Genomic DNA, 27089 nt, shown 5'->3' with positions numbered 1-27089 from the left:
GAATTTACCTCCACTTCAATCTGTATATATCTTGTCTCAACATGAGTTTTCTGAGGATTAGGTCTGTTTGCTTTTGCCTTATTTGTATCCCTAGTTTAGCACAGCACCAGACAAGTAATGAGCTTAGTAAAATGCATGTTGACTTGTTGACTTCCAGTGTAGAGGAGGGAGGGGAGGAATATATTCAGAAACGAAGTAGATGCAAAAAACTAAAGCTAACAATTAAAAAAAAATAGATAATGAGTGCAAAGAGATTTGAGGGAAGGCTAGGGTCGGGTTCAGTAAAAACAATCCTTTGGAGTCTCTGGACCTATGTTCCAAACCTGTCCGGATGAGGTTGTTTCCTCATTTATGAAATGAAGGAGCTGGACTGGAAGACCTAAGTTCCCCTTCAGTTCTTAGAGAACATTTAAGTCCCATTCCATGGTCAGGGCAGCTAGGTGGCACAGAGGATAGAGCACTGGGCTTGGAATAAGGAAGACCCAATCGAGTTGCAGAAACCTCCTAGCTGTGTGACCCTGGGCAAGTCACTTAACCCTGTTTGCTTCAGTTTCCTTATCTATAAAACGAGCTGGAGAAGGAAATAGTAAACCACTCCAAAATCTTTGCCAACAAAATCCCATAGTATGATGGTGATGATGATGATGACGATGATGATGGTCAATAAGATGATGATGAAGAAAGACAGAGAGAAATGATCGTACCTCAGACAGCTGTATGACGCTGTCACTAAACTCTTAGCCTTAGTTTCCTCACTTGTAAAACGAAGGGCAATAATATCTTTAGGATTTACTTCACAGAATAGTTACGAAGTTCAAATGAGCTGGTGTATGGAGAACGCTTTGCAAATCGCCACTAGTCACATAAATGCCACCTGCTACTGATGCCCTGAAGGAGAGTTCGGTGTCCTAGGCTCTTAGGAAGGAAGGGGGAGCGGCCAGGTGAGTCGGAGAGAGCCAGCAGGGGCCCTGCGCCAGGAGACCTGGTACCGTATGCAAATCCGCAAGCAGGTGGGGGCAGTCGAGTCACCTCCCCAGGCTGCTCGGCGATAAAACGCCAGGCGGTCGGGGTGGAGCCGGCGGGAGCAGCTGGAGCCGCAGCCGCCTGGCAGCCGGGGCTCAGGCGCAGGGACTGATCTGGGCAAAGCGGGTAGCACCTGCCCTCCAGCGAACCCGGCAGGAGGCAGCCCAGCACACCCCAGTGCCCCTCACCTCGGCAGTGCCCGAAGAGAGTCTCCGAAGGGCCGGAGGTGCCCGCGCGCCAAGGCTGCCCAGGCGGATCGAACGCATCGTCCCGAACCAGAGCTAGCGTTCGCCTTCAGTCTCTTCTGCCCTCAGTCCTTCCCAAGCACTCTGGCATGCGCGCCCCCTTCGTTCTACGCCAGGTAAGGGTTGGAAGAAAATCGGGAAAGTGTTGCCGAGAGAGGGTGGGTGAAGAAGGGAGCCTGCGAGTCGGGAGAACCCATTCGCGATCTGGAGACTGGGAGAAGGAGGAAAGGAAACTTCCACCCACATATCCCGTGGCTTCAGTTTTACTCCTTCGTGTCTGAATGGGAAGCCCGGGATCAAGGCGGCGCACACTTCTTACAGCTTCTCTGGCTTAGCAGTCGCTTCTCTCTCTGTTCTCCTGCGAGGCCGGGAGCGCACATAGTATTCTCGGGTTTTGCAGACGGGGAAACTCAAGTTCAGAGGTGAAGGTCACAAGGCTGGTAGGGGTCTGAGTTCAAACTGGAACCTCGTCTGCCAACCAAGACCATTACATCTCGCAGCCCCGTGAGGAACTATGAGGCAACTCTTCAGTTCCTTTCCAGTTGACAGTCTTTTCAGTTGTCACATCAACATCAGGCAATTGCGTTTGCAGGTGGCACCTCTTTAGTCCCCTGAGAATAAGGGCAATCCATCCCCAGATTCTTTGCAATAAAGACAGAATGAAATTTTTGCTATTTTAAATGGATTTAAAGGTAATTGGGTTCAATTGACTTAAAACTGCCTCAGAGAATTAGTTATCAATTTCTTTTAGTAAAATTCAGGGTTTTTTTGTTTTTGTTTTTGTTTTTTAGTCCGCATAGTGGAGCCCTGTTACCTTCCACTTTGGTCTTCTAAGCAGGTATTAAAAGGAGGAGGTACTTGAGAGGAAGGAAAGACAGATAAACACCTAGAGGGAGGGAAGACAATGGAAAGAAGAAATGTGTGTGGGTGTATTTGTGTTCGAAGGAGCCGAACTAATAATGGGTTTTAGTGGTAGGACCTCTTGGGTAGAAATTCCTAGGTACCCAGAGTTAGAAACCAGGTTTCCTATAAGCCACTTCTCTGAAAGGAAGACATGCCCCATCCTCTGTAGACCGGATTTTAAGAGTTTTTTAGAAGAGACTTTAACAAAGGCATGTTCAGTTTTGTGGGTCCAGAGTTAATCTTTGATGTTAGAATGGCAAGGATGCATAGATTATGTATTCCGCTCCTTTAACTTTAGAAACAAGGAAATTGTTGAAAGTAAAACAAAAAAAGTTACTAAATGACACAACCAGAATTCAAACCCAGGTCGTTTGACTCCAGATCCAATAATTATGCCACTAAGGTTTTTCTTTGCCAAAGGAGGAAAATCTCATCTCTTTTACACCTATTCCCCCCAACTTGGTATCGTACCCTTCCCTCCCTAAAATCAATTTTTCAGGAAGCCCATGCAGTCCGTTCAAAAGGTGGATATCATATTAAAGGAACATCAAGTTCCCAAGCTAGGCCTCCTGATTATTACAGGTTTTTATGAGGTCATATGGGGATTTGTCACTGGAATGGGGTGGAGGGAAAGGAAATGGAAAACCTCCTTCTGCTCTTCCACCTCCACCTCCACCACCACCTACTCCTCTTCCTTCTCCCCAGGAACCAGTTGGAACAACCCTGAGAGGGCAATGCTAAAAGCTTTCTTTGACTTTCAGGAGACCAAGCTCCTGACTAGTTGCCCTTTAGGTACTTGCCATCTTTAAGTAAGGGGACTGCTTTAGGACCATAAAATTTAAAGTGGAAAGGAGTTTTCAAGATCACAATATTTTAGAGATGAAAGGAACCTCAGTGACCCTCTAGTTCAATCTGTACCTGCTACAATATGCCTTAAAAGTGGTCCTCTAGCCTCTGCTTGAAGACATATCAGGAGAGGGGAACCAGTCATCTCTTGAGACAGCTGATGATACACTTGAGCAGTTTTAATTGCTTGCAAGTTTTTCCTTATAGCAAGCCTAAAATTTGCCTCTTTACAACTTCCACCAATTGTTCCTGCTTCTGCCCTTGGTGCCAAACAAAACAAGTTTAATCCATCTTCCACATCAATCTGTAAATCAATTAATACACATTTATTAAGTACCTGCTGTGTGCCAGGCATTGTGCTAAAGGTTTCAATTATTTGTTACCTTGTCCTCCTGAGTCTTCCTTTCTCTCAGCTAAATTTCCCCATTTCATTCAGCCAAAATATATGACTTGAACTCATGGCCTTTCACCACCCTGGTTGTTGCCTTTTAGACTCTTTCCAGTTTATCAAGGTCAATACTAAACTACAATCCAACTCCATCATTTTACAGTGGTGAGACCTGAGGCCCAGCAAGAGAGAGTGACATACCTGAAGTCACAGAAATGATTCTAACCCTAAGTGACTCCAAAGATTTGAATCCAAATCCAATCTGAGGCTGTTTCTCTCTGTACTACACTATATCTACCCATGGCAGGTCCAGTCCCTATTCTCAATCCTGTAGATCTGGTACTAGGAAGAGGAAAAAGCAGGTAGAAAGGTCCTTACATTCTTTTCTTTTATATGTTGGTTTTCTTTTTCGTATGTTTTCTCAGTAACCTTGACTAAAAGGGAAGACTTCAAGCATGTCGTCGGAATTTTGGTTAATTTCTGCCCCTGGAGATATGGAGAATTTGCAGGCTCTGGAACGGATGAACACAGTAACCTCCAAGTCTAATCTATCCCACAACACCAAATTTGCGATTCCTGACTTCAAGGTAAAGCCCTAGAAATTGGAGGAACTAGGGAAAGTTGGGAGAGAGGAAAAAAAAGCAATAATTAAGGAGAAGGAGGAGAAAAGGCTGCTCCTTATTTTAGCATCCTGGAAGAAGATAGTTAATTTGGTTTTGTGGAAAGAGTGTTGTATTATAATCTAATCTGAGTTATGAGTTAGGCAAGTCATTTAACATAACCTCAGTTTTCTCATGTAAAAGGAGGTTACACTAGATGACTTTTTGGTTCCTTCCTCCTATAAACCTATGGTCCTATAAAAAATGAGATGATACTATGAAGGCTAATGAAAAATAGAAAATGGCCATCAAGAGCAAATGACCAAGAGCAAAGGATCCTAGAACTTGAGCTAGAATGGATCTCAGAGGCCACTGACTAACCACTTTAGTTTTGTAAATGAGTAGACAGAGGCGTTTAAATCAAAGGCTTACAGAGGTAGTATGCATCAGAGGCAAGATTTTAACCCAGAGTCAGCAAATTTTCTGCTATATCCCATGCCAAGAGTAAGTGGTAGAAATGTCTGATTTTACAGAACTAGGAACACGAGGAGACATCTTGAGATTATTTGTGGTATCATGGAAAGGGATGGATAACAGGGATCAGAGAAACTTTCTGCTTAATAACTAACAAACTTTTGGATAAGGAGAGAACAGTATCTCCTAGTTGAGTGAGTTCCATTAAAGATGGAACTAACTAGCTCCCTTTTGTTTCAAAAACTTGTTTCTTCTCTGCTAAAAGTTTTCCAGGACAGTCTACTGATTGGCTGTTGAGTTAAACTCTTGGTCTTATTTTAAATTCCCATTCTAATGCCTTCTGGTAAGGACTAACAATCTGCTATAGTTTGGAATTTGCCTTGTTTGTCTCCATCCTTAAGTATACTTTTGACCCACTTTAGGGAGGGTATGAAGGGAAAGAAATTCAGTGTTCATGCCCAAGATCACTTTTCGGTTCCCATATGTCTTGGCATTGAGTAAATTTTCCAATGCTTAGTTCACAGTGCTTAGTTGCATAAGGTTTTTTTTTTTTTTTTTGAGACCAGGTCTCTGCCTATCACACCCAGGCTGTAAGTACAGAGGCCAGTGACAGGCACACTACTGATCAGTTCTGAAGCTTTGACTCTTCCGTTTCTGACCTGGGGTGACCTGAGAGTCAGGACACTAGTAGGTGGGGGAAGAAGAAAGACTTTCTGTAGAAATAATAATCCAGATGTTTAAAATAATGATGTGTACACCAACTGCTCTTCAAGCAAGGGTTTTTAAATTTTTTATTTGTATGTCATAGACCCTTTGGTAGTCTAGTGAAGCTTATGGGTGTCTTGGAATACAGTTTTACTACATAAAATAAAATATTACAAAGGAGACTTAATTATATTCAACTACATTTTTTTTCAACATGTTAAAAAGGTTCCAGGACCCTAGGTTAAGCATCCTTGTTCTAACTTCTGCCAGTGCTTAATCTTCCTTTATTTCAAAAAAGGGATAAGCACAGGAAATCCCTTCATATACTATTAATCTCATTCTTTCTTTCTTTAATGAAACCTTCAACAGAGTTCACTCTGAAGCTCATAGATTGGACCACAATAGGTCCCTGCCCAAGCTCCACTTAATGGCTATATTTTGGCTCCTCCTGGTTTAAAGTGAATGTCAATGATAACTATCTCTCTTTGGAACTGCAACCCTGAGGATCTTTTCCCAGCTTCAATTATTTTTTCTCTTTTCCTAATTAAAGGGGTCATCCCTTGACTTCTTAAAGAGGCCTGTTCACTGAATGTACCAGAAAAGGCCTTAGCCTAAAGGGGCCAGGGTCTCGCATTGCATCCTGGGCCCTCTCTAGTCATCTTGATGAATATCTGACCACTGGACCCAGATGGCTCTGGAGGATAAAGTGAGACTAGTGACCTTGTATGGCCCTCCCTCACTAAAATCAAAGTCAACTGCAAGTCTATGGCATCATTTCCCTGATGCTGTATTCTGATGTCATGGTCCTCTTCCAATACAAAGAACAAACACAATCCCATTTTACAGATGAAGAGCATAGATTTAAGACCTTGAAGGTCCTAGTCCAATGTTCTTCCCATTTTGTAGATATGGACTCCCAGGAACCAGAGATGTGCCTGAGGTCACACCAGTAGAAGAAGCCTTGAGTTCAAACCCTAGAATTCGGGCTCTTTCCAATTTACTGGCTGTCTTTTTTTAATAGAAGTTGAAAATATTAGTGTCATGAGGAGTGAGGAGAAGGACCCTTGGGGAAGGGAAGCCACATCTTTAATTTCATCAGAGATAATTGGATAATTGTTGTGCATACTTCTATTCCTTCTCTAATCCCTTTGGTAAGCCTGAAGGAATGTTTGTAAACTTTCAGAAAATCTAAGAATATGGCTGCACCTGGGATGACCCTAAAGGAGCCCTACCCAAACCAGATCCTTTATCTGTAGCAAAAACTCTAGAAGGTATGGACTGAAATCACTTGAAATAGAAATACTTTATAATTTAAAATTTTTTAAATTTATCTTCCCAATTTGATTCATTTAATTTCATAAACAATAAATGCCTATGGTGTATAAGGCACTATGCTAATTTTTGACTACACAAACACAAAAATAGAAATAGTCCCTGCAAGGAGTTGGACATTCTATGAAGTTTTCAAGTTTGCTTCCACAGATATCTCTTGCTGAAATCAAACAAATTGCAAAATTGCTATTTTGAAAAGTAGGACCTACCACAAGATAACATGAAGTCTTTCCTGTGGGAAACATAATGACAGTGAGGAGAATCTAAGGTCCAAAGTTTCCATTATTAAAGAATTCTAACCAAGTTTCTAGACTTTGGATTAATTTATCTAACAAGGAATGGCTCTTTCAAGTAAGCAAGCATAGAATTTCCCACTAGAAGCTGTTGTATTAAAAAAAAATTCGCAAAGTATCTTTCCCATAAAGCTTTTGTACATTAATTTATACTCTTTCTTTACAGGTGGGAACCTTGGATTCTCTTGTTGGTCTCTCAGATGAGTTGGGGAAACTTGATACCTTCGCTGAAAGGTAAAATAGTCCTTATTTACTACATACAAATGAGAATCTGACATTGTTTTTAGAGGACACGGTGTTCTTGCATTAACTGAACCCATACCTGTCTCAACCTGGTGGTAGTGTACCAGTATAGTGGATGGAAGAGGTTTAACCTTTTTCTAAGGGTTGCTGATCATCCTGGTAGCCACACAGAAAAGTATGCTGCTAAAGAAGACCATAATATTCAAGGCAATTATCCTGAAATAAAAGTAGGACTCTTAGTATTAAGCTCTGGGAATCAAGAAGTTTTCTTTCCTTCTAGAAATTGCCCCAAGCATTGTTTAGAGCTATAGTTTTTCTATTTTTTGAGGTTGCGAAATCTGCATTTCTCTTAGGACATAGAATTCCGATTCTTAAAATGCTTTGTGAGCAACAGTCTTGAGAGCGAGGACTGCGGATGCAAGCTTGGAAATGTGAATATCTTGGGGTTCCAGGGAACACAGTTGAAAAACAATTAGTATTTATGGTTGCTGTTATACGATTGGCATTGGAAAATCCTCCCTACCTACTGCCTATGGTGTTGTTATTTGTAACAATGGTAGTAATATTTACCTGTTTGCTGGATGTAGGATACTATATATAATTATATAATATAAATTGAGGGCTTTTATAATTTATGAAATCTGGAAAATATTTCTTTGCAGAGAGAATATGCTTGTTAATTGTTTATTGAATGAATGATTGAATGAATAAATGTTTTCATTTTACTTATCTGTAAATTTTGGTGATACAACTTAGTTTCTCCTCTGTTTAGTGAGATATTATGAAGGTGAGGTGATAAGATCAGGGTACATGCTTTGGGAAATTCTAAGGAGAAATGATCAACATTTTCCATAATTGTGGGAGGGGCAGCATGATTCCCTAGAACAGTTCACAGGATTTAAAGCCAGAATTAAACTCAATTAAGCAAACATTAAGTATATTTTATGTTTGAGTCACTGTGCTAGGTGCTGGGGATAGTGCTATGATGTCATTAATATGGAGAGATTCTGGTGAGAAAGCTCCACCTATCAATTCAGGTTGACACCTTCTCTGTAACTCAGTCATCTAGAACACTGAGAGGCTGAGTCACTAGCCTCGTCATACAACTAGTATATATGAGATCCAAGTCTTCCTGGCTTGGGCTGGTTCGTGATCCACTACATCACACTGCTGAGGATACAGAGACAAAAATGAAACAGTCCCTGCTCTGGAAGACCTATTTATTTGTGGGTGGATGGGACCACAGAAATGATCTAATATAGCCAACTCATTTTATAGATGAGAAGATCATGTGTAGTAAATGCTTGACAAATGTTATTCATTCAGTATTCCATTCATCCATCCATTTATTCATTTAAAGTAACAGAACTGAGATTCAAACTGAGTTTGTCATCTCTGTGCTCTTTTTTTTTTTTAAACTATATTACACTGTGTAATGGTTGATAGGTATTAATGTTACCTTAAGATGTTCTAATAATTTAGGCACTACTGTAGCAATTGGCTAGAATTCTGAGTAGTATTCAATGTACCAATGAAGTATTGTTTTGTCTCCGTCCTACTTTAATATTTCTTTTGTATGTGAGTTTGTCATCTAGGTTGCTTGTGATGTTATGAAGGAAATGTGCAAATGTTAATAAAACTTATCTAGATAGAGGTATGTGAGCATGAGTGTGTGGATAAGTATAATTAGAACTGCAGATTATTAAGAGCATGAAGGAACTATAGAGAGCTGGCTAGTTATTCTCCTTCATTTTAAAGTAAGGAAATTGGGACCCTGTGAGGCAGACACAAGGGTCACACAGTGAATTACTGACAGCAGAGTCAGGACTAGATAGAGCCCAGGTATAAGAGGCTAGTTCACCAAAAAGCCAGCAGCCTTAGTCTATGATGTAGTGCAAGGAACAGTTGGAGTCTTGGGACATTTGGAGTTTGGTTCTTGCCCTCCCCCCACCCTCTCTAAATAATTGTGATCTCAGAAATCGAAAAGAGAAGACAACATGGCATAGAGAATAAAATGTGGGACATGGAATCAAGAAGAGTTCAAATTATCACTTCTATTCTGACTAGCCATTGGCAATCACTCTTACTTTTCTCAGTCTCAGTTTCCCTGGTTGTAAAATGAGTATAATGCCTACTTTAGAACTTATCTCTCAGATTTGTTGTGAGGATCACATGAGATAATATACTTAATACTATTCACATGTCATTAATTATTATCTCTAAGGTCCCTTTGAGTATTAGAGTTTGTGATTGCTGTTTCCACCATACTCTGCATTCAGGGTCAAAAAAATTCATAAAGTAAACAAGTGCAAGTTGGCATGTTAATCATCTGGCTACACAAGGTAGCGGCTAGAATTGACTCTTTTTAGCAGTCAATACAAATAATTCCTGATTTGTGAAAGCAGTGAGATCCAAAAGAAAATAAACCACCTGTCATGTCTTAATTTTTCAGTACTAGTTGTTTGTCCTTCATTCTCAAAGAGGACCATGACATCCGGAAGGAGATGTCATGACTTGCAAATGAATTGGATTTAAGTCAGGCAGGGCTGTGCAAAGTCACTGGCCTCACTCTCTCCATCAGAGCCATCTAGGTACAGTGGCAAGATATAGATCAGGATGACTAGAGATGGCCTCGATGCAGTGGGAGGCCTTGGCCTTTTTAAGCTAAGGTCTTTCTCAGGTCTCAGTTTGTCTGAAGAAATGCCAATTCAGTAATTAAGGCTAGGTAAAAATGAGGCAGAGTGGCCTCTTTTTTCCTGGTCAAAAAACCAAACAAACCAGAATCAATCTGGTAGGAGAAGACCCTTAAGGTTTCTGGCCAAAACAGAAACAATGAAAAGATACTGTGTCTAGACCTCTGATCAGATTAAGATTTGAGTTGGGAAGAGCCCTAAAGATAACTTAGGCTAACTTGTACTCCTGCCTTCTCCTCCACCCCTCACTGTTACAGGTGAGAAAGCTGGGCCACATTTGTGAACAGCTTTCTAAAGTTAGTTAGCTAGTAAGCTGTAGTAGGATTCAAACCCATGTCTCCTGTCTGTAAATCTGGAACTCTATTCCTTGGACATCATTGCTTCTATTAGAGAGGCATGATCTTTTGACCACTCCAAAGGGTCAGTTCAAGCTTGACAGTAGTATAGCCAAAGGTTGGTTAGCCTGCCAGCGACCACACCTGCCCACACAGTGGGAATAAATAATGTCGAGGACAGCTTATAAAGAGTAGAGTACTTGAAGAAACTGCCCATACCCAGCTTTAGTTCTTTGAAAAGGACTACTGGATTCTCTGAAAAATGTTTAAGTGTTGTTAGATAAATAAATACTAGCTGTGCTTGTAACCTAGGCAGCACAAACCTGTCAGCACTGCCTCGGGTCAGGAGAGTAGAGAAAGGTACAAGAGTTTTCAGGGTGTATTGTTTCCATATCCTTTTATTATTTATTTACTCGGCTAGACTGAGTGTTTTTCCATGTTACTGTAAGGCAACTTTTGGCTCTTTCATCTATTTTTGATTTATTCCCTAGCAGTTCTTTTGGGGGAATCTGCTAATTATTTTTATTTCAGTGCTTTGAGGTCTAAGAATCAATACTTTTGTCTTAGAAAGCAGCACATTCCTTCCTTTTCTGTGTATTTGAGCCCTTTAAGTGATCTTAATCAGGTTAACAATTGCTGGTGGAAACATTACATGTCCAGAGAGCTTTCTTAGAATGCAATTTGTATTAATGAAGGAGAACAAAGAATGGACCACACAAACATTTACATAGGGTCTAGTTAAGCCCACATTCACAGATACTCATTTTTAACCTAATACAAGAAGACAGGATTTGAAGACTTTAGAATTTAATCTCCCCATTTTATAGGTGGGTAAACCAAAAGCTCAAAATTTAGCTAAGTAGAAGTGACCCACACAGCACAGCATGTACATGCAATCAAAAGCACAATTATTCTTGAATGGATTATTCATGGCTGAAAAAAAATCTTAAAAGGTAGGAATTTAGAGATTCATCTAGTCTAGTCCCTTTATTGTATAATTGAGGAAACTGAGGCCCTCGAAGAGGAAGTGATTTCCCAAGGTTACACAGCTTAAAATGAGCAAATCTTGGACTCTAAGGTCTTTTGGGTTCCTCATCTAAAATTATTTCCCTTCTATTCCTTATTTGGGTTCCAGGCTGCTGGAGGTAAGGCTGAGCTGAGTCTGAGTGTGAGATTGCAGATACAGTGCATGGGGTACTTTGGCTTTTAAAACCCTTTACAACCTAGCTCCAACCTACTTCCCAGGCCTCTTATACATTAGTCCCCTTCACACTCTTTATTATCTAACCAAACTGACCTTTACATACAACATTCCGTTTCCCATTTCCGTGCTATAGAGCATAGCACACCAATACTATCCACGGAGTGATGGTTTGCCATTTCCTTCTCCAGTGGCAAACAGAAGTTTGTGACTTGCCCAGGGTTACACAGCTAGTAAGTGTCTGAGATCAGATTTGAACTCAGGTCTTCTTGACTACAGGTCCAGTGCTCTTATCTGCTGAGCCATCTAGCTGCCTCTGGTGGTATGTTCGTCCTTCCTTGCTGAAGAAGACCATGCCATCAGAGAAAGGATGACATGACTTGCACTTGACTTTGTTTTGAGTGAGGGAGGGCTGTGCAGGTCACCAGCCTCACTTCTCCTCCAAAGCCATCTGAATCCAGTGACCAGATATTCATCAGGATGACTGGAGATGATCCAGGATGAGGCAATTGGGGTTAAGTGACTTGCCCAAGGTCACACAGCTAGTGAGTGTCAAGTGTCTGAGGTAAGATTTGAACTCAGGTCCTCCTGACTCCTGCACTGATGCTCTATCCACTGTACCACCTAGCTGCCTGCCTCTGGTATATATCTCTGGGTGTACACTATGGAGGATGTATATTGGATCTGTGACTTCATTGGTGTAGAGAGCCTCCTACAAGGGGAAACTTCCTCTGTCAATGCAAGTCTGTACCTTCTCTGAAACTTGTAGTCCTAGTCAGTTGCCTACAGCTCTGGGAGGCCACATGATTTGCCCAGGGTTATCCAGGTGTCCCAGGTGGACATGAACTACCTACTATTGAGGTCAGTTCTCTATCCACTATGCTATGTTGTTATTAGGCAGATAAGGTTCAAGTATAAGAAGATACAAAAAGTAAATTTAAGGCAATTTTGGAGCTGGGGGGACATTAGAACATGGGCAAGGGGAATGAGAGAGATCAGTAAAGGTCTCATGTAGGAGGTAGTACTTTAGAAGTTTTTACTTTGGCAACTGTGTAAAGGATGGGTTGGAGAGGGAAGAGATAATTTGTGAAGATGGGAGAAAGGGAATGAGTAATCATTCAAGAAAGTAGAAAAGATGACTATAGAGCAGAATCCCCAGGGAACAGTATTGTAGTAATGTATGTAATGGAACAGGTGTATTGTGGGAGAATTTGAGAATTCTGTTTAATACAACAAATGTTTATTAAATGATGCATTTTGATAGAAAGATAAAAAGCCACACAGTCCCGATCCTCAAAGGGTTGTAATATAAAAGGAAGAATAATGGCAAAAGAGAATTTCAGAGGGTAGACATTCATATGTTTTTCATTGTATGTTTCTTGTGTTTAAAGAAGCTCTAAATAGTCTGGGTTAAACTTAACAATAGCAAAAATTGTTTGACTTAGGATGAAGATTTTAAAACTTGAAAGTATTTTGGAGATCATTTTGTTTGATCACCTCATTTTAATGAGGAATGAAGAAACTGAGGACTAGATTTGCCAGATTCTTGACTACTAAAAATCAAGGAAATAAGTCAAAGGAAACAACAAAAAAATGATTTAACAGTCTGTGACTTCTACTAAGGTCTAGATGTAATTATAATAGAATATAAACTCCCTAAAGGTAGGGACTGTTCTTTTTTCTTTGAATCACTACTACTAAGCAGATATTAAAAATGGTTGTTAAGATATACAGACAATGGGGCATAGAAATCTATATAGACCTACTGGAAAAGAGAAGGGAAAGGGATAAGAGAAGGGTGTGGTGGAGACAGTAGGGAAGGGCAGATTGGGGGAAGGGTAATCTGAATGCATGCTCTTTTGAGGTGGGGGGAGGGAAGAGATGGGGAGAAAATTTGGAACTCAAAATCATGTGGAAGTGGATGTTGAAAACTAAAAATAAATTGACCAAAAAAAGATTGTTGAATAGCATTAATGTTTTATTTTTATATAAAAATTGCCAAATTATTTTATTCAAAGGGTACTACTAGGATTTATTATATATTTTTGTAAAATGATCGTTATGTGGTTTATATTATGAAGATGACTTCCTTGAGGGCAGGGTCGATATCAGGGGTAAGGCCTTGAGGCCACAGGTAGCCTTCTAGGTTCTTGAGAGAGACCCATTGACCAAGGTTGCATTCAGTCAAAGGACTGCACTAGTACCCAGCGGGCCACGTGTAGCCTTAATCCCTAAGATTCCCCACCCCAGTTTATAATATATCTTATTTCATCCTTGTATTTCCAGTGCTTTGTACATAGTAAGTCAGTCAACAAACATTTCCCCCCTTTTTTCTTTTAAATTCATTTTTAAATTAAATACAAAAAGGCAAAACCCTCAACATTTCCTTGTATACAGCACAACATAAAAAGGAAGATTCAATTTAAAACCACGAGTTTCTATTTCACATTATTTACTTTTTTGGGGAAAACTATGTAATAAATATTTTATGTCATTTTCAAAGTTACCTTGCTTTTATGTACTTCCTTTTAAGTTTTTTTTTTGTTTTCTGCTGTGTATTTTTTTCTCTCACTCCCCATGCTGCCCTAGGGAAGGCTACCATTGTGCCTGTGTGTGTGCGTTGGCGTATGCATATGCACACAAAGCCATACTTATTATACATAATTCTATTAATTTTTTTCTCTGGATGTGGATAGCATCTTCTTTATAGATCCTTGTAGATTATTTAATTATTTATGGAACAATATTGCTGTTACTGTGTACGATGTTCTCTTGATTCTGCTCATTTTGCCGTATATTATTTCATGTAAATCTTTCCATGTTTTTCTAAAATCAACTGACTCATCATTTTTATACCACAGCTTGTTTAGCCATTCCACACTTGATGGGCATCCCCTTAATTTTCAGTTCTTTGCCACCACAAAGAGAGGTGGTATAAATATTTTAGAACATATAAGGTTTTTTCCTTTTTCCCTAATCACCTTGGGAAACAAACCTAATAGTAGTATGGCTGGATCAAAGGGTATGCACAGTTTTATAACTTGGGAATGATTTTAGATTGCTTTCCAAAATGGTTGGATCAGTTCACAGTTCCAATTTTTCCACATCGCCTCTAACATTTGTCACTTTTCCCTTCTATCATTTTAGCTAATCAGATGGGTGCAAGATATCTCAAAGTTGTTTTAACTTGCATTTCTCTAATCCATAGGGATTTAGAATATTTTATATGACTATATATAGTTTTGTTTTCTTCACCAAAAAGCTGTCCTTTCATACATATCCTTTGACCATCAATTGGGGAATGACTCATTCTTACAAATTTGACAGAGTTCTTTATAGTTTTGAGATAATGAGACCTTTATCTGAGAAAGTATAAATTTTTTCTTCCAGTTTTGAAGTTTTTATGCTGTAATATATGGTCAATTTTTGTAAATATATCATGTGCCACTGAGAAAAATGTGTGTATTCTCATTCAGTTCTCTCCAGATATATATCCTGCCCAGCTTATCTAAGATTATATTCACATCTTCTTATTTATTTTTTTATTAGATTTATCTAGTTCTAAGAAAGGAAGGTTAAAGTCCTTTACTATTGTAGTGTTATTATCTATTTCCATCTGTAATTCATTTAACTTTTCCTTTAAAAATTTAGATGCTATAGCATTTGGTGTATATAGTATTGGTATTCCTTCATTTTCTATGATATATAGAAAATGTAGTCTCCCTATTTATCTCTTAATTAAATTTTAGCTTTAATTTTGTTTGAGATTGTGATTGCTACCTCTGCTTTTTTTTTTACCTCTACTTAAGTAGAATTCTAATCCAGCAATTTATTTTAACTCTTTATAGCTTTCATTTTTAAAAGTGTTTTTTATAAACAACATCTTCTAAGATTCTGACTTTTAATCCATTCTGCTATCCATTTCCATTTTATGAGTGAGTTTGTCCCATTCACATTCAAAGTTATAATTATTACTTTATTTTCCTCCATCCTATTTTTCCTCTCTATTATCATTTTCACCCTCTCTTTTTATCCTATCTCTCCTCACACCATCTGATTTACTCCTAACTATTAATCTATAATTTTTAATAATCTCTTCCTTATCCTTTCCTCTTACCCTCCTATTGTTTAATCTACCATCCTTCTAAGAATCCCTCCCTTATGCTCTCCTCCCATCCTCTTACTTCTTAATTTATACACCTTTCCAAAAGTCCCTCCTTTATCCTGTCTCTTCCCCTCCTATTTCTTTATAAATTTAGAAGACTTTCAAACCTTTCTAGATGTATGTTATTCCCTCTTAAACCCAGGTCAACTAGCACCCAACACTCCAATTCCACCTGCTTCCTCTGTAACAGTTTTTCCATTCACCCCTTGTTTGAATGAGGTAATTGCTTCATTCTATTTCTTCCTACCCAGTTTTATTTTTTAGAATCATTCCATTAGACTCAACACAAACCCACTGTATGCTCTTTCAAACTATTCAAGTAAGTACGGATGACATTTTCCCATATAAGAAGTAAACAGTTTGACCTTCTTGAATCCCCTATATCATAGTTGGTCTTTAATGTTTACCTTATATTTCTCCTAGATCTTAGATGTCAGATTTTCTGTTGAATTCTGGTCTTTTTCTCACAAATACCTGAAAGTCTTTCAATTGACTAAATGTTCATTTTTTTCATTTTTCCTTCAGCTTTGTTGGTTAAGTTATTCTTGGTTTCAAACTTAGATTCTTTGCTCTTTGAAATATGGTATTCTAGGCCTTTCAGTCTTTTAATGTAGAAGCTGCTAGATCTTGTGCTATTCTGATTATAGTTCCATACTATTCAAATTGTTTTCCTGGTTGCTTGTAGGTTTTTCTCTTTAACATGGGAGCTTTTAAAATTGGCTATGATATTCCTATGAGTTTTCATCTTGGGATCTCTTTTTAGGTGATGATGGATGGATTTTTTCTATTTCTACCTTGCCCTCTTGTTCTAGGACTTCAAGATGATTTTTCAAATTTTAACTCATTATCTTTTCCCCTAAACTCACCCATATACTGAACTTAACTGCTTTGTGGTTGAGTTGTTTCAGTTGTGTGTGATTCTTTATGACCCCATTTGGGGTTTTCTTGGGAGAGATACTGGAGTGGTTTGCCATTTCCTTCTCCAGCTTCTCCAGCTCATTTTACAGGAGAAACTGAGGCAAACAGGATTTAGTGCCTTGCCAGGGTCACACAGATAATAAGTGTCTGAAGCTAAATTTGAACTCATGGAGATGAGTCTTCCTGATTCTAAGTCCAGTGCTCTATCTGCTGCACCACCTAGTTACCTTTACTACTGCTGCCCAGGCTATAACCATTCTCCTACTTAGATTTGTAACTTCAGTATCATGCTTGACTCTTTAATCCACCTTGCCCCATATATCCTATCATTTGCCAAATCTCATTTTTACCTATACAACATCTCTTGCAAAGGTCACCTTCTTTCTACTCACACAGTCACCTCCCTAGTTCTGGCTCTTATCACTTCTGATTGTGTGATCCTTCATACAGCTGTCAGAGTGATTGATTATTCTAAAGTCTAGATCTGACCAGATAGTTCCCCTAGCACTCTGCTACTACTGTGCTTCTCTACTACCTCTAGGATCAAATACAAATTCTTGTATTTGACATTTAACCTGGCCCCTTCCTGTTTTTCCAATCGTTTCCCATGTTATGTTCTTCCTTCTACCTACTCTATGGTCTTCTGTTTAATGCAGGAGTCTTGCCAATCAATGCCCAATTGGGCTTTATGATCTTGCTTACTAGGCAAGTTAGCCAAACATCCAGGGCTGTAACTATTTTTAAGTACCATTGTTGGTAGCATGATGTCAGGGAAAGAACACTGGATCAGGAGTCAGGAGAATCAAGGCTTTGATGCTTAACCAGCTATGTGACCTTAGGCAAGTTTTTTAACTTCCAGGAAATCTCTGTTTCTTCATCTGTAAGACGGGGAAAATACTTGGACTACCTGTTTCACAAAGTTGTTGTGAGGAAAGTATTTTGTAGTCCAAGAACTTTAGAAATATGAATTTCTATCACCATCCACCTTTCTCTGCACTAAATATGAGTTCCTCCATTTGGCAGTAAGCTGGCATTTTTTGTTCTTGTTGAGTCATCTTCAGGTGCAACTCTTTGTGATCCCATTTGGGGTTTTCTTGGCAAAGATATTGGAATGGTTTGTCCTTTCCTTCTGCAGCTCATTTTACAGATGAGGAAACTGAGGCAAACAGTGAAATGACTTGCCTAGTCACAATTAGTAAGTGTCTGAGGCTGAATTTGAACTTGGATCCTCTTGACTTCAGGCTTGTCTCTCTATTCACTGCACCACCCTAGGTGCTCATTGCATATGTTTTAGAAACAACCAAAAGTTATTTAGAATTCAGTTGGGCAAATAAAATGGGTGACTGAGTTGGATCACACCATATGATGTCACAGAAAGAACCTTAGATTCATAGGGAAATTGAGTTTAAGGCCTCAGTCAACTGCTTCTGACCTTTGTAACTGAGTAATTTACTCTGGACCTCAGTTTATCCCTCTGCAAAAATGGGGGGTTGGAATAGATGATTTAACTGCTCGTGAATAAAAATACATAATTTTGGAAGGGACAATATTTTTCAGCCTCTTTATTTTACAGAGGAAGAAACTAAGGCCCAGAGAAGGTACATGCCCATAGCCACATGGCTAGTAAGTGGCAGAACTTGAATTTGAAATGAGAAATTAGAAATAAGCTTTTTTTTTAAGTTGTACATAATGGAGATTCATGATTTCATAATAATCAGGCCTCTTTCTGTTATTTGTACAGGGAAATGTTCATGTTTGTTGATACTAATAAAGTTAATAATAGTAAGAAGGATAATTAAAAAATATTTTGAACCCGGATATTTTCATTCTAGGGTTTTCCATTATAGTTCAGCCTCCTTCTTTTGTAGCCGCACCTTTCTATTCCTGCTGCTTTGCTCCAGGGTAGGTTGGTTCCATTATCCCAATTGACCTAGGAGGAAATAGTAAAACAAAGAAGCTGGGTGACTTGCCCAGGGGTTCTTTGAGTCATCTGTTAGGCCTGGATCTCAACAGACTCCCCTGTTTGGTGCTTTTTATACCTCTGGGCCAAACTATCTCACTTCAGACTTTCCTATAATGAAGAGAAAGGAACATCAAACCTTTAGCTTTTAAAACACCCAGGGCATCCTCCCTTATGTCTTGCTTAGCTCACCTGGGAATACTCTAAGGAAGCCCCTGTGTTGTCATCTAGTTTACTTGAGCCTTGCTCCATCTACCTGCTGTAAGAGCCTGGCTGTAAACAGAACCACCACTGGCAAAAGAAATTCTGGAAGCAAGTCAGCTAATCCACAAGGATTTATTGAGGCTTGCTGTGTGCCCGGTGTCAAAAAAGGAGCTAGAGTAATGCTACAAGTACAAAAGGGAGGGCATTCCTTGCCCTCCATTGATATAGTCTAAATAAAACACGACTATGCATAAAGCTATAAATTCAAATGATCTGTACTTTGTTTTTGAAAAAGTATATGTTTACTTTTAAAATTTTTATTGATTGCTTTTGTTTACATGATAGTCATATCTGATTATCTTACATCATAGTCCTCCTCCAACCATTCCTTCTAACCAAGAAAAGCAATTATACAAAACCAACAAGCACAATGGCCTTTTGACATGGCATCTTACAGTATACACCTGTAGTCAGTCTCACCTCCATGCTAAGGTGACAGAAGTATGCTTAATCATCTGTTCTTTAGTACCAAGATTGGGCATGACAATTAGTCTGAATTCTGTTGTGTGTAGGGCTGTTTATATTATGATCATTGTGTCTACAGTTCTGCTTTTCTTCATTTTTCATCACTCATAACTTTCTTTCCAATCGTGGGATTAGATTTGTGACTTTTTGTTTATTCCAGAAGACAAATACTCCCTTCTGGGAGCAATAACCTTTGTTATTTCTTGGGCTTTCTGGTCTTGAACATGAATTGGGAAGGGGGTAGTCTCAAATGATCACTTTTGGGGGCCCCTTCCTGAGGGGTGTTTTAAGTGTCCTCTAGGACACCTTCCTTGTATTCTGCCTTGCCTTGTGGTGCTTTAGCTGGGTAATCCTCTATTTGGATAGGAACTAAAACACTGAACCCTTTTCTCTATCCAGTCTCATCTGTTATTTTTTAAAACCTCTGCTTGTCTATTCTCTAGAGGCCCTTAATGTTCCTAATATGATAATGCGGACTAATCCCAGTCACACCTTTGTGTTTTTAGCTGAGACCTTTCTGGTATTCTTTAACTCCAAAGAATGATCTCCTTGGCAAGAATTGTTGGCATCAGAAGCTGACAGGGAAATGTTTTGGAGGGACAAAAGAAGGCCTTATAGCAAACTTTAGAGGTGAATGCCTACTCTATACTTCTCTGCTTCAACCTATTTATCTCTATGCTGATCCAGTCCTAATCTCTTTCCTGATCTGGTCCAGTCTTTATATCTCCAAGTGGTTTTTGGACATCCCAAACTGGATATCCAATAGACATCTTAAACTCAACAAGTTTAAAAAGAACTCATTATCTTTCCCCACAATCCTCCCCTTTTCCTAACTTCTCAGTGTTGAGGTCTCTATTCTCTATAATGTTAAGTATTTGTTGACTGCCTAATTAACCTAATGAAATTCCATTCACAGGATTTACAATTGGAAGGGACCTTTGAGAGAGAGAAGCTCTAATCTAATCCAAATCTTTCATTTTACAAATGAGAGGTCTGTGGCCCTGAGAGGACTAGGGAATTTCCTAGATCAAACAATATAAGCATCAGAGTCAGGATGAGAAGTCAGGTCTTCTGACTCCAGAACTACTGCTATGGCACACTGCTTGTCATGCTACTTTGAGTACTTTAGAGAAACCTAATGTATTTGGCTTTAGCCTGTATTCACTCTTTCATTTCCAAATGTAATCATTCATTTCTGTAGTGTTTTATTAAGGTTTGCAAAGCACTAGACAAGGGTATGAGCAGTGAACATCTGATTATCCACTGTGCCCCAGTGTGTCTGTGAAATTGTGAAATTGTCCTAAAATTTTAATTTATCTGTAGTCTCCTTTGCTAGACCTATAAGTTTTTGAAGAAAGGAACGGTGTCGTTTTTCTTTGAGCCTCCTCTTTTTGTCATTATTTTTGAAAAATGGCCATGATAAGTCCCATTTCTAGAGCACTTTAAAGTTTATCATTAATTTCCACAACAACCGTGTGAGGTAGATAGCGTATAGCGTATGAATTATAGTCCTCATCTTACATGGGAAGAAACTGAAGTTCAGACTTGCTTAAGGTCACATAGCTAGCAAGAGTCAACCGAAATGTAGGTTTCCATATGGTTGTTATGGTGTCTCTCTCAAAGCTTTTTGTGATCTTTCTTATCTCTCCTCAATTCCCAGCATAATTATGTTTTAGAAATGTTGAGTTTGAAATGTCTACAGGATATATCCAATTTGAAATGTCTAATAAGCAGTTAGTGACATAAGCTTGGGAAGTAGTTGTCTCCCATCATCATCATCATTGATGTCATCATCACCACCATCTTTATCATAAGGTCTTTTACAAAATGATTTAAGTCCTGAAAAGCACTTTGCATATATTATAGGATCCTTGCCACAGCTCTGTGCTTTATCCCTAGTTTATAAATGAGGAACCTGAGGACAAGAAAGGTTAAGTGTCTTATTCCTGATCACATAGCTAGTATGTGTTGGAGGTAGGATTATAACTCTAGTTTCTTCTAATCTGAAATCCAGTGTCTTTTTTTTCCTTTTTAAAAATTAATTTATTTTCAATTTTCAACAATCACTTCCATAAGCTTTACATTTTCTCCCCCTCCCTCACTCCCTCCTCCCTCTCCAAGATGGCATGTAATCTTATATGGATTCTGCATATACATTCTTATTAAACACATTTTCACATTAGTCATGTTGCATAGAAGAATTGAAACAAATGAGAGAAACCATGAGAAAAACCAAAACAAAGCATTAACACAAGAGAAACTAATCTGCTTCATTCTGCATTCCAGTTCCATAGTTCTTTCTCTGGATGTGAATGGCATTTTGTATCACAAGTCCTTTGGAAATATTTTAGGTCCTTTTATTGCTGTGAAGGGCTAAGTCTATTAGAAACAGTCCTCACACACTGTAGCTCTTACTGTGTATAATGATCTCCTGGTTCTGCTCATTTCACTCAGCATCAGTTCATATAAGTCTATCCAGGTATTTCTGAAGTCCCACTGTTTGTCATTTCTCATAGCACAATAGTATTCCATTATATTTATATACCACAACTTGTTGAGCCATTCCCCAATTGATGGGCATCCCCTTGATTTCCAGTTTTTGACCACCGCAAAGAGAGCTGCTATAAATATTTTTGTACAAGTAAGACCTTTTCCCATTTTTATGATCTCTTTGGGATACAGCCCTAGAAGTGATATTGCTGGGTCAAAGGGTATGCATATTTTTATAGCCTTTTGGGCATAGTTCCAAATTGCTTTCCAGAATGGCTGGATCAGCTCAAAGTTCCACCAACAATGAATTAGTGTACCAACTCTCCCACATCTTCTCCAACATTTATCATCTTCCTGTTTTGTCATGTTAGCCAATCTGATAGGTGTGATGTGGTACCTCAGAGTTGTTTTAATTTGCATCTCTAATCAGTAGTGATTTAGAATATTTTTTCATATAATTACAGATATCTTTAATTTCTTCCTCTGAAAACTGTCTGTTAATATCCTTTGGCCATTTATCAGTTAATCCAGTGTCTTTTTGCTATAACATGCTGTTACCTTCTTTATGACAAGTTTCTTATTACCTGATATGTCTGCATACATTCCTATGATATTTTTCTGCTACTAATATTTTTCTTCTCTTTCTTCCTTCAAAGCCTTATAAAGAAGATGGCTCAGAGTGTAGTAGAAGTTATGGAAGATGCGAAAGGAAGAGTTCATGAGAACCTGTTGGCCAATGGAGGTGGGTAACATGTATGGTCCCAGTGTGCTTTGGGGGATGGGGCCTGAGGGAGAGCTTGCAGATATCTTTGGCAGATCCAGCCTCTAAGTAGAACTTAACCTACTCAGTACTGGAGACATTGCATACCTCTGGTATGACATCTAGCTGCTCAACACCTGTTAGAACCTAAAATGGATATTTGGAAAAACTTAAAAAAGTCCTGGTCTTTGCATGACAGAATTATTTTATATATTAAAAGCCTTTTTCTATGTTGATCTGATAGTTTCTCAAAGTAATGATTTTTAAAAGCTTGTTAAAAATGTTTTTCTTTTTAAAAAGTTCTCAAAGCTTATTGATGGCCTCATCATATCAGGGCTGAGAGGTAACAATAGACTTCCTAAGACTGTTATATAAATGGTATATAAACTTTGGCAAGACATTCCAGACTGCAAAGACTTTTGAGTACAAGCCTAAAGACTGACTGTGGATTTGTTGTCTAGAGTATGTTAAGAGACAGGTGGAAGTTTGTCAGCAAGTTGGCCAAAGGCTTAACTTTTTTTCACCCACAGCATCTCTGAGGTGACCGTCTATCAAATTGTAGATAGGTTGTGATCTGTGTCAGTGGAGGAGACTTATCTCCACTCATCAAGTCTCCAAGTACTAAAGTAGTAAAATATTGCTTGCATGTGCATGTGTGTACACATATTTATATATTGAAAACAAGCCTTTGTGTTTCAGAATGAGTCTTTGAAATCCTTGTACCCCAACCCCCCAGATTTGAGCCCTATTCCAGTGCTTTCATATAACTCATAATCCACCTTCCTACATTTCAGGGTTGAAGGAAAAAATGAAATACCTCAAAAGTAGGTTGAGCATGGTTTGCTGTTGTCATGGTCCTATTTGATGTGTGCATGCTACCCAGAGGGAGGAATGTTGGTCTGGTTGTAGGGGTACAGTGATTGGGTTATGATGGATTTCTCAAGTAACCACCTCGTAGCTCAGTCACGATATCCATATGACTCAGATGGTCGCAGTTTTAGACTTTCGTCTTGTTTCCTGTGTTACTTGTTCCTTGCCCAATAACTGATCTATATGTCATGGAGGAGGGGGAAATTCTTTAGAAGAAGGCTTACCTTTGTATAATTATCCTTTGCATAATGCTTTAAGGCTTACCAAGGACTTTATATGCTTTATCTCATTTATTCTTCTCTGCTCCCCTTGCAAGGTCAGTGGGACTTATTCTTGTAAATAACTGAAGCGTTTGTTTTGTGTGACTACTTCCTTCATTGGCTTGGATCAGAGCACTTCTACTGGGTGGATAGGCTTTAAAAACATTGTGGTCCACTAATTCATCACCAGACTGTTCAGGAAACTGATAGACAGTCTGATAATAATAATGATGATAATAATATTAAGAATTAGCATTTATATAGCACCTACTATGTGTCAGGCACTATGCCAAGTGCTTTGTAAGTATTATCTTATTTGATCTTCACAACTCTGAGGGGGGAGCATTATGATTTTCTTCATTTTACAGTTTGAGGAAACTGAGGCAAACAGCTTAATTGAACTACCTGAAGTCACCCAACCAGTGAGTGTTGAGGTTGGATCTAAACTCAGGTTCTCTGACTGGAGTTCTCTCTACTATACCACCTAGCCATCTCTAGGAAGGGGTTCACTGTGCAAGTGTTATTAATCCTATTTTATAGATATAAGAACTGAGGCTTCTAGAGGTTAAGTGACTCACCTGGGGCCACACTGTAAATACCCATATCTTCTGACCCTAAGTCTAGTTCTCCATGGTTCCCTCTAGCACCCTGCTTCTCTTTCTGAGAAGTGTATGACTTCACGTATACCTTGCTGAGTTCAGAAATATGGTTGTTTTTCTCTGTTACTGTTTTTTTCTGATGGGGTCACAGTGCATTGCTCACATGCTCTCTATTCCAGACATGCGTGCGGAAAGATTGTCCATTAAGAAATTAACATACTTTGTTTTTGTTTGTGTTAAGGGTGCTGTGACATATCCTTAGGCCATTTACTTTTAAATATCCTTCTGGTTTCTACCGTGGGGCCTTTGTGTTCAAATATGCTGGATCTGGTTTAGATGAGGGAGGAGACTTTGGTTTTTCTCCAACCAGGTCAGTCATCACCCACGTAGGCTGGATGGCTTTAAAGATGTATTCTTCTGTGTGAATCTAATCCTATTTTCAGTTCAGTTCAATAGATATTTATGCGGTCCTTTCTGGGCACAGAGCACCTGGCTGTGAGTGCCTGAGATATGAAGTTTAGATACAAAGCAGTTCATGCCCTGGCAGGGCTTAAACTTACAGTCTAGTGAGGGATAAGATAAAAGTATAGATGACTATAATGTGTGACAATTGTGTCTGAGAGGGGCATAGGGGATGAGATTAGGGGAGATTCTTAACTGAGTCGTGGTGGGGGGGAATCAGGGATTCCCTGAAGGAGGTAACATTTGAGTTGAAACATTTGTTAAGCACTGTCTACCTAGTCCTGTGCTAATCCTAGGGCAGATACATTTTGGGCAAGACAATCAAATGCTCTTAAAGGGTTCCAGCTAGCCTTTAGATGATACTTCAAGGTTCCCAACTGCTTTACATACATTATTTCATTTGAACCTTACTACAACCTGAGGAAGTAAGTGCTATTATTATCCCCATTTTTACAAATGAGGAAAATGAGGCAGAGGTTGAGTACTTCAGGGTCAAAGAACTAGAGTCTGAAGCAGGATCCAAAGTCTTTTTGGCTCCAGGTCCACCACTATTCATGATACCACCTAGTTGCCCATGTAGAGTTTTTAAAGGGTTTCCATCAGAAAGGCTTTCCAAACCAAATCTCTCATGTACAATTGCCCTGTTAACAAACCCTAAAAGAAATTATCAATTCCTTTTTGTTAGATTGGTAAACCAATCTGATGGTTTTAGTCATCTTTTGTATTGGATTAGCTCTTCTTGCCTGTGTAGACCAGATCCACCAGCAACCTTAGAGGTCTCAAGGCAAGTAACTGGCCCACTACAGACTCAATCTTTCTGGCCTTAGGAAAAACCTTGTTTTAAGGGGAAAAGGTCTCAGAACCCTTCATTTGTCACTACTGTATGCTGTTTGTAAATAGGGATCATTACTGTATTTTTACCTTTAGTGCAGTGCCTAGTACAGAGTAAATACTTAATACATGCTTCCTGATTTGATTTTTTACTAAAAAATGTTTTTGCGTATTAAAAGAAATTAATTTGTGAACTCATGATAGCCAAGAACCTTGAAGATTCATTTCATTTACCCTGAAGACAGCCTAGTAGAAAGAGCCCTAGAGGTGGTGTAGTAGAGGATTAGAACTAGTCAGGAAGCCCTGAGTTCAAATCCTATCTCAGACACTGTCTGTGTATTCATTGGAAAGTCACTTTAACTACTCTCAAACTTGTTTCCTCCTCTTTAAAATGGTAATAATTATAGCGCTTATATGTGTATCAGTAAGCACCCCAACATACACAGGGGGGGCCTGCTATCACAGGTTCTTAGATCAGCATTCATAAAAGGAAAGGCAACTTTTGAAAGCATATGTATCATTCTTTTAACCAAGCACATATATCATTCACCTAGTTCAGGGGAGTCAGCACCCTGAACTTCAAAGAAAATATAGAGAAATCAAAGATCAACAGACATGACTTCCTCTGCCTGAATTCAACAGACATTTGGAACCCAACTGTCTGACCATAGTTACCAGAGAGGGAAGAATGACATCTGGGTTTTCAAAGCCTGAGGGCTCCTTAAGGTGGCTTCCCAGAGTTCTGACCAAACAAACACTTCCAGTCAATAAGCCCCAAAGTAAAACCTCAACTTGGAGTATTTATACCTTTTTTAGAGCCAGAGGGCATCACAATCCTTGAGAACTAGTGCCTCATTAGCAAAAGGCTTGGGCCTTCCCACAAATCATCTCTAGTCAAACTTCCCTTAATGGGCAGGCTCATTAATGGGGGGGAAAGATCTTTAATCACATTATAATAACAATACAAATATATATATATTGTTTCTAGTTAAAGAAACTCTGGTTTCTGTACTTTACTCCTTGTAAGGACAATTGATTGATAAAGGCAAGATTCTATGAGAGGCACTTGATTATACTAAAACAAAAATTGCAAAAGATTCTATTTTGCTTGCCACACACTATACCTTTTAGTGTTGTTAATGAGAATCAATGAGATATCATGTAAAGTGCTTTGCAGACCTTTAAGTACTTTATAAATGTTGCCTATTATTATTACCTGGATTTGAAGGGGCTGGATTAAAATCCTAGTTCTGCTGTTTACTACTGTGTGAATCCAAGAAAGTAAGGAGAATTGTAAAATTTCAGAGTTGGTTGTAAGGAACCTCAGAGGCATCCTGTCTAACTAGTACATGGAAAAACAATCTCCCTATATTTAACAAGTGGTGATCCGGCTTTAGCTTGAAGACCTTATTTTACCTTCTGGATCTCAATTTCTTTGTAAAATTGGGAGGCTACGCGTGTGAGTGTTACTGTACGTGGGGAGATGGAGATGGGGAGAGGAGGGAATGAATTGACCTCTTAAATCCCTTCTAGTTCTAAAGCATAGTATCTTTTTAAATAAGACAAGACTGGAATCAAACCAGCTCAGAAATGATATTCTTTCAAGTCTTCAGAAAAGAAAAGCTTTTCAGAAAAACCCTTGACCTCTTTTGATGATTATTTTTATTATCTTAAGTTTTTGTCACAATTATAATGTTTTAGAATTGAGAACTGGAGCGCTTAAATATGATAGTAGTTCTGAAATGTAAACAGAGTCAAATGAAAG

The 27089-nt window shown here is 38.9% G+C and overlaps 1 protein-coding gene across 7 annotated transcripts in view; it reads left to right on the top strand.

Moving 5' to 3' along the window:
* The first annotated feature begins 1077 nt into the window (after positions 1–1077).
* Positions 1078–27089, top strand: part of ATP6V1C2 (ATPase H+ transporting V1 subunit C2) — a 58565-nt gene continuing 32553 nt past the window's right edge. For 3 of the 7 annotated variants that reach the window (XM_072634224.1, XM_072634221.1, XM_072634227.1), the window contains exons 1-5: positions 1245–1384; positions 3831–3992; positions 6975–7042; positions 22199–22284; positions 23097–23126. In XM_072634224.1, the coding sequence (XP_072490325.1) occupies positions 3861–3992; positions 6975–7042; positions 22199–22284; positions 23097–23126 (316 nt within the window). In that variant the 5' untranslated portion in view covers positions 1245–1384; positions 3831–3860. Of the gene's footprint in view, positions 1385–3830; positions 3993–6974; positions 7043–11715; positions 11846–22198; positions 22285–23096; positions 23127–27089 lie in introns of those variants that run through there. The other 4 variants (XM_072634222.1, XM_072634226.1, XM_072634223.1 and 1 more) reach the window with 4 other exon arrangements.

The sequence above is a fragment of the Notamacropus eugenii genome, chromosome 1, assembly GCF_028372415.1.
Source record: "Notamacropus eugenii isolate mMacEug1 chromosome 1, mMacEug1.pri_v2, whole genome shotgun sequence".
Taxonomy (NCBI): domain Eukaryota; kingdom Metazoa; phylum Chordata; class Mammalia; order Diprotodontia; family Macropodidae; genus Notamacropus; species Notamacropus eugenii.
The sequence above is the reverse complement of the archived record's forward strand: the minus strand, read 5'-3'. Positions and strand labels throughout refer to the sequence as shown.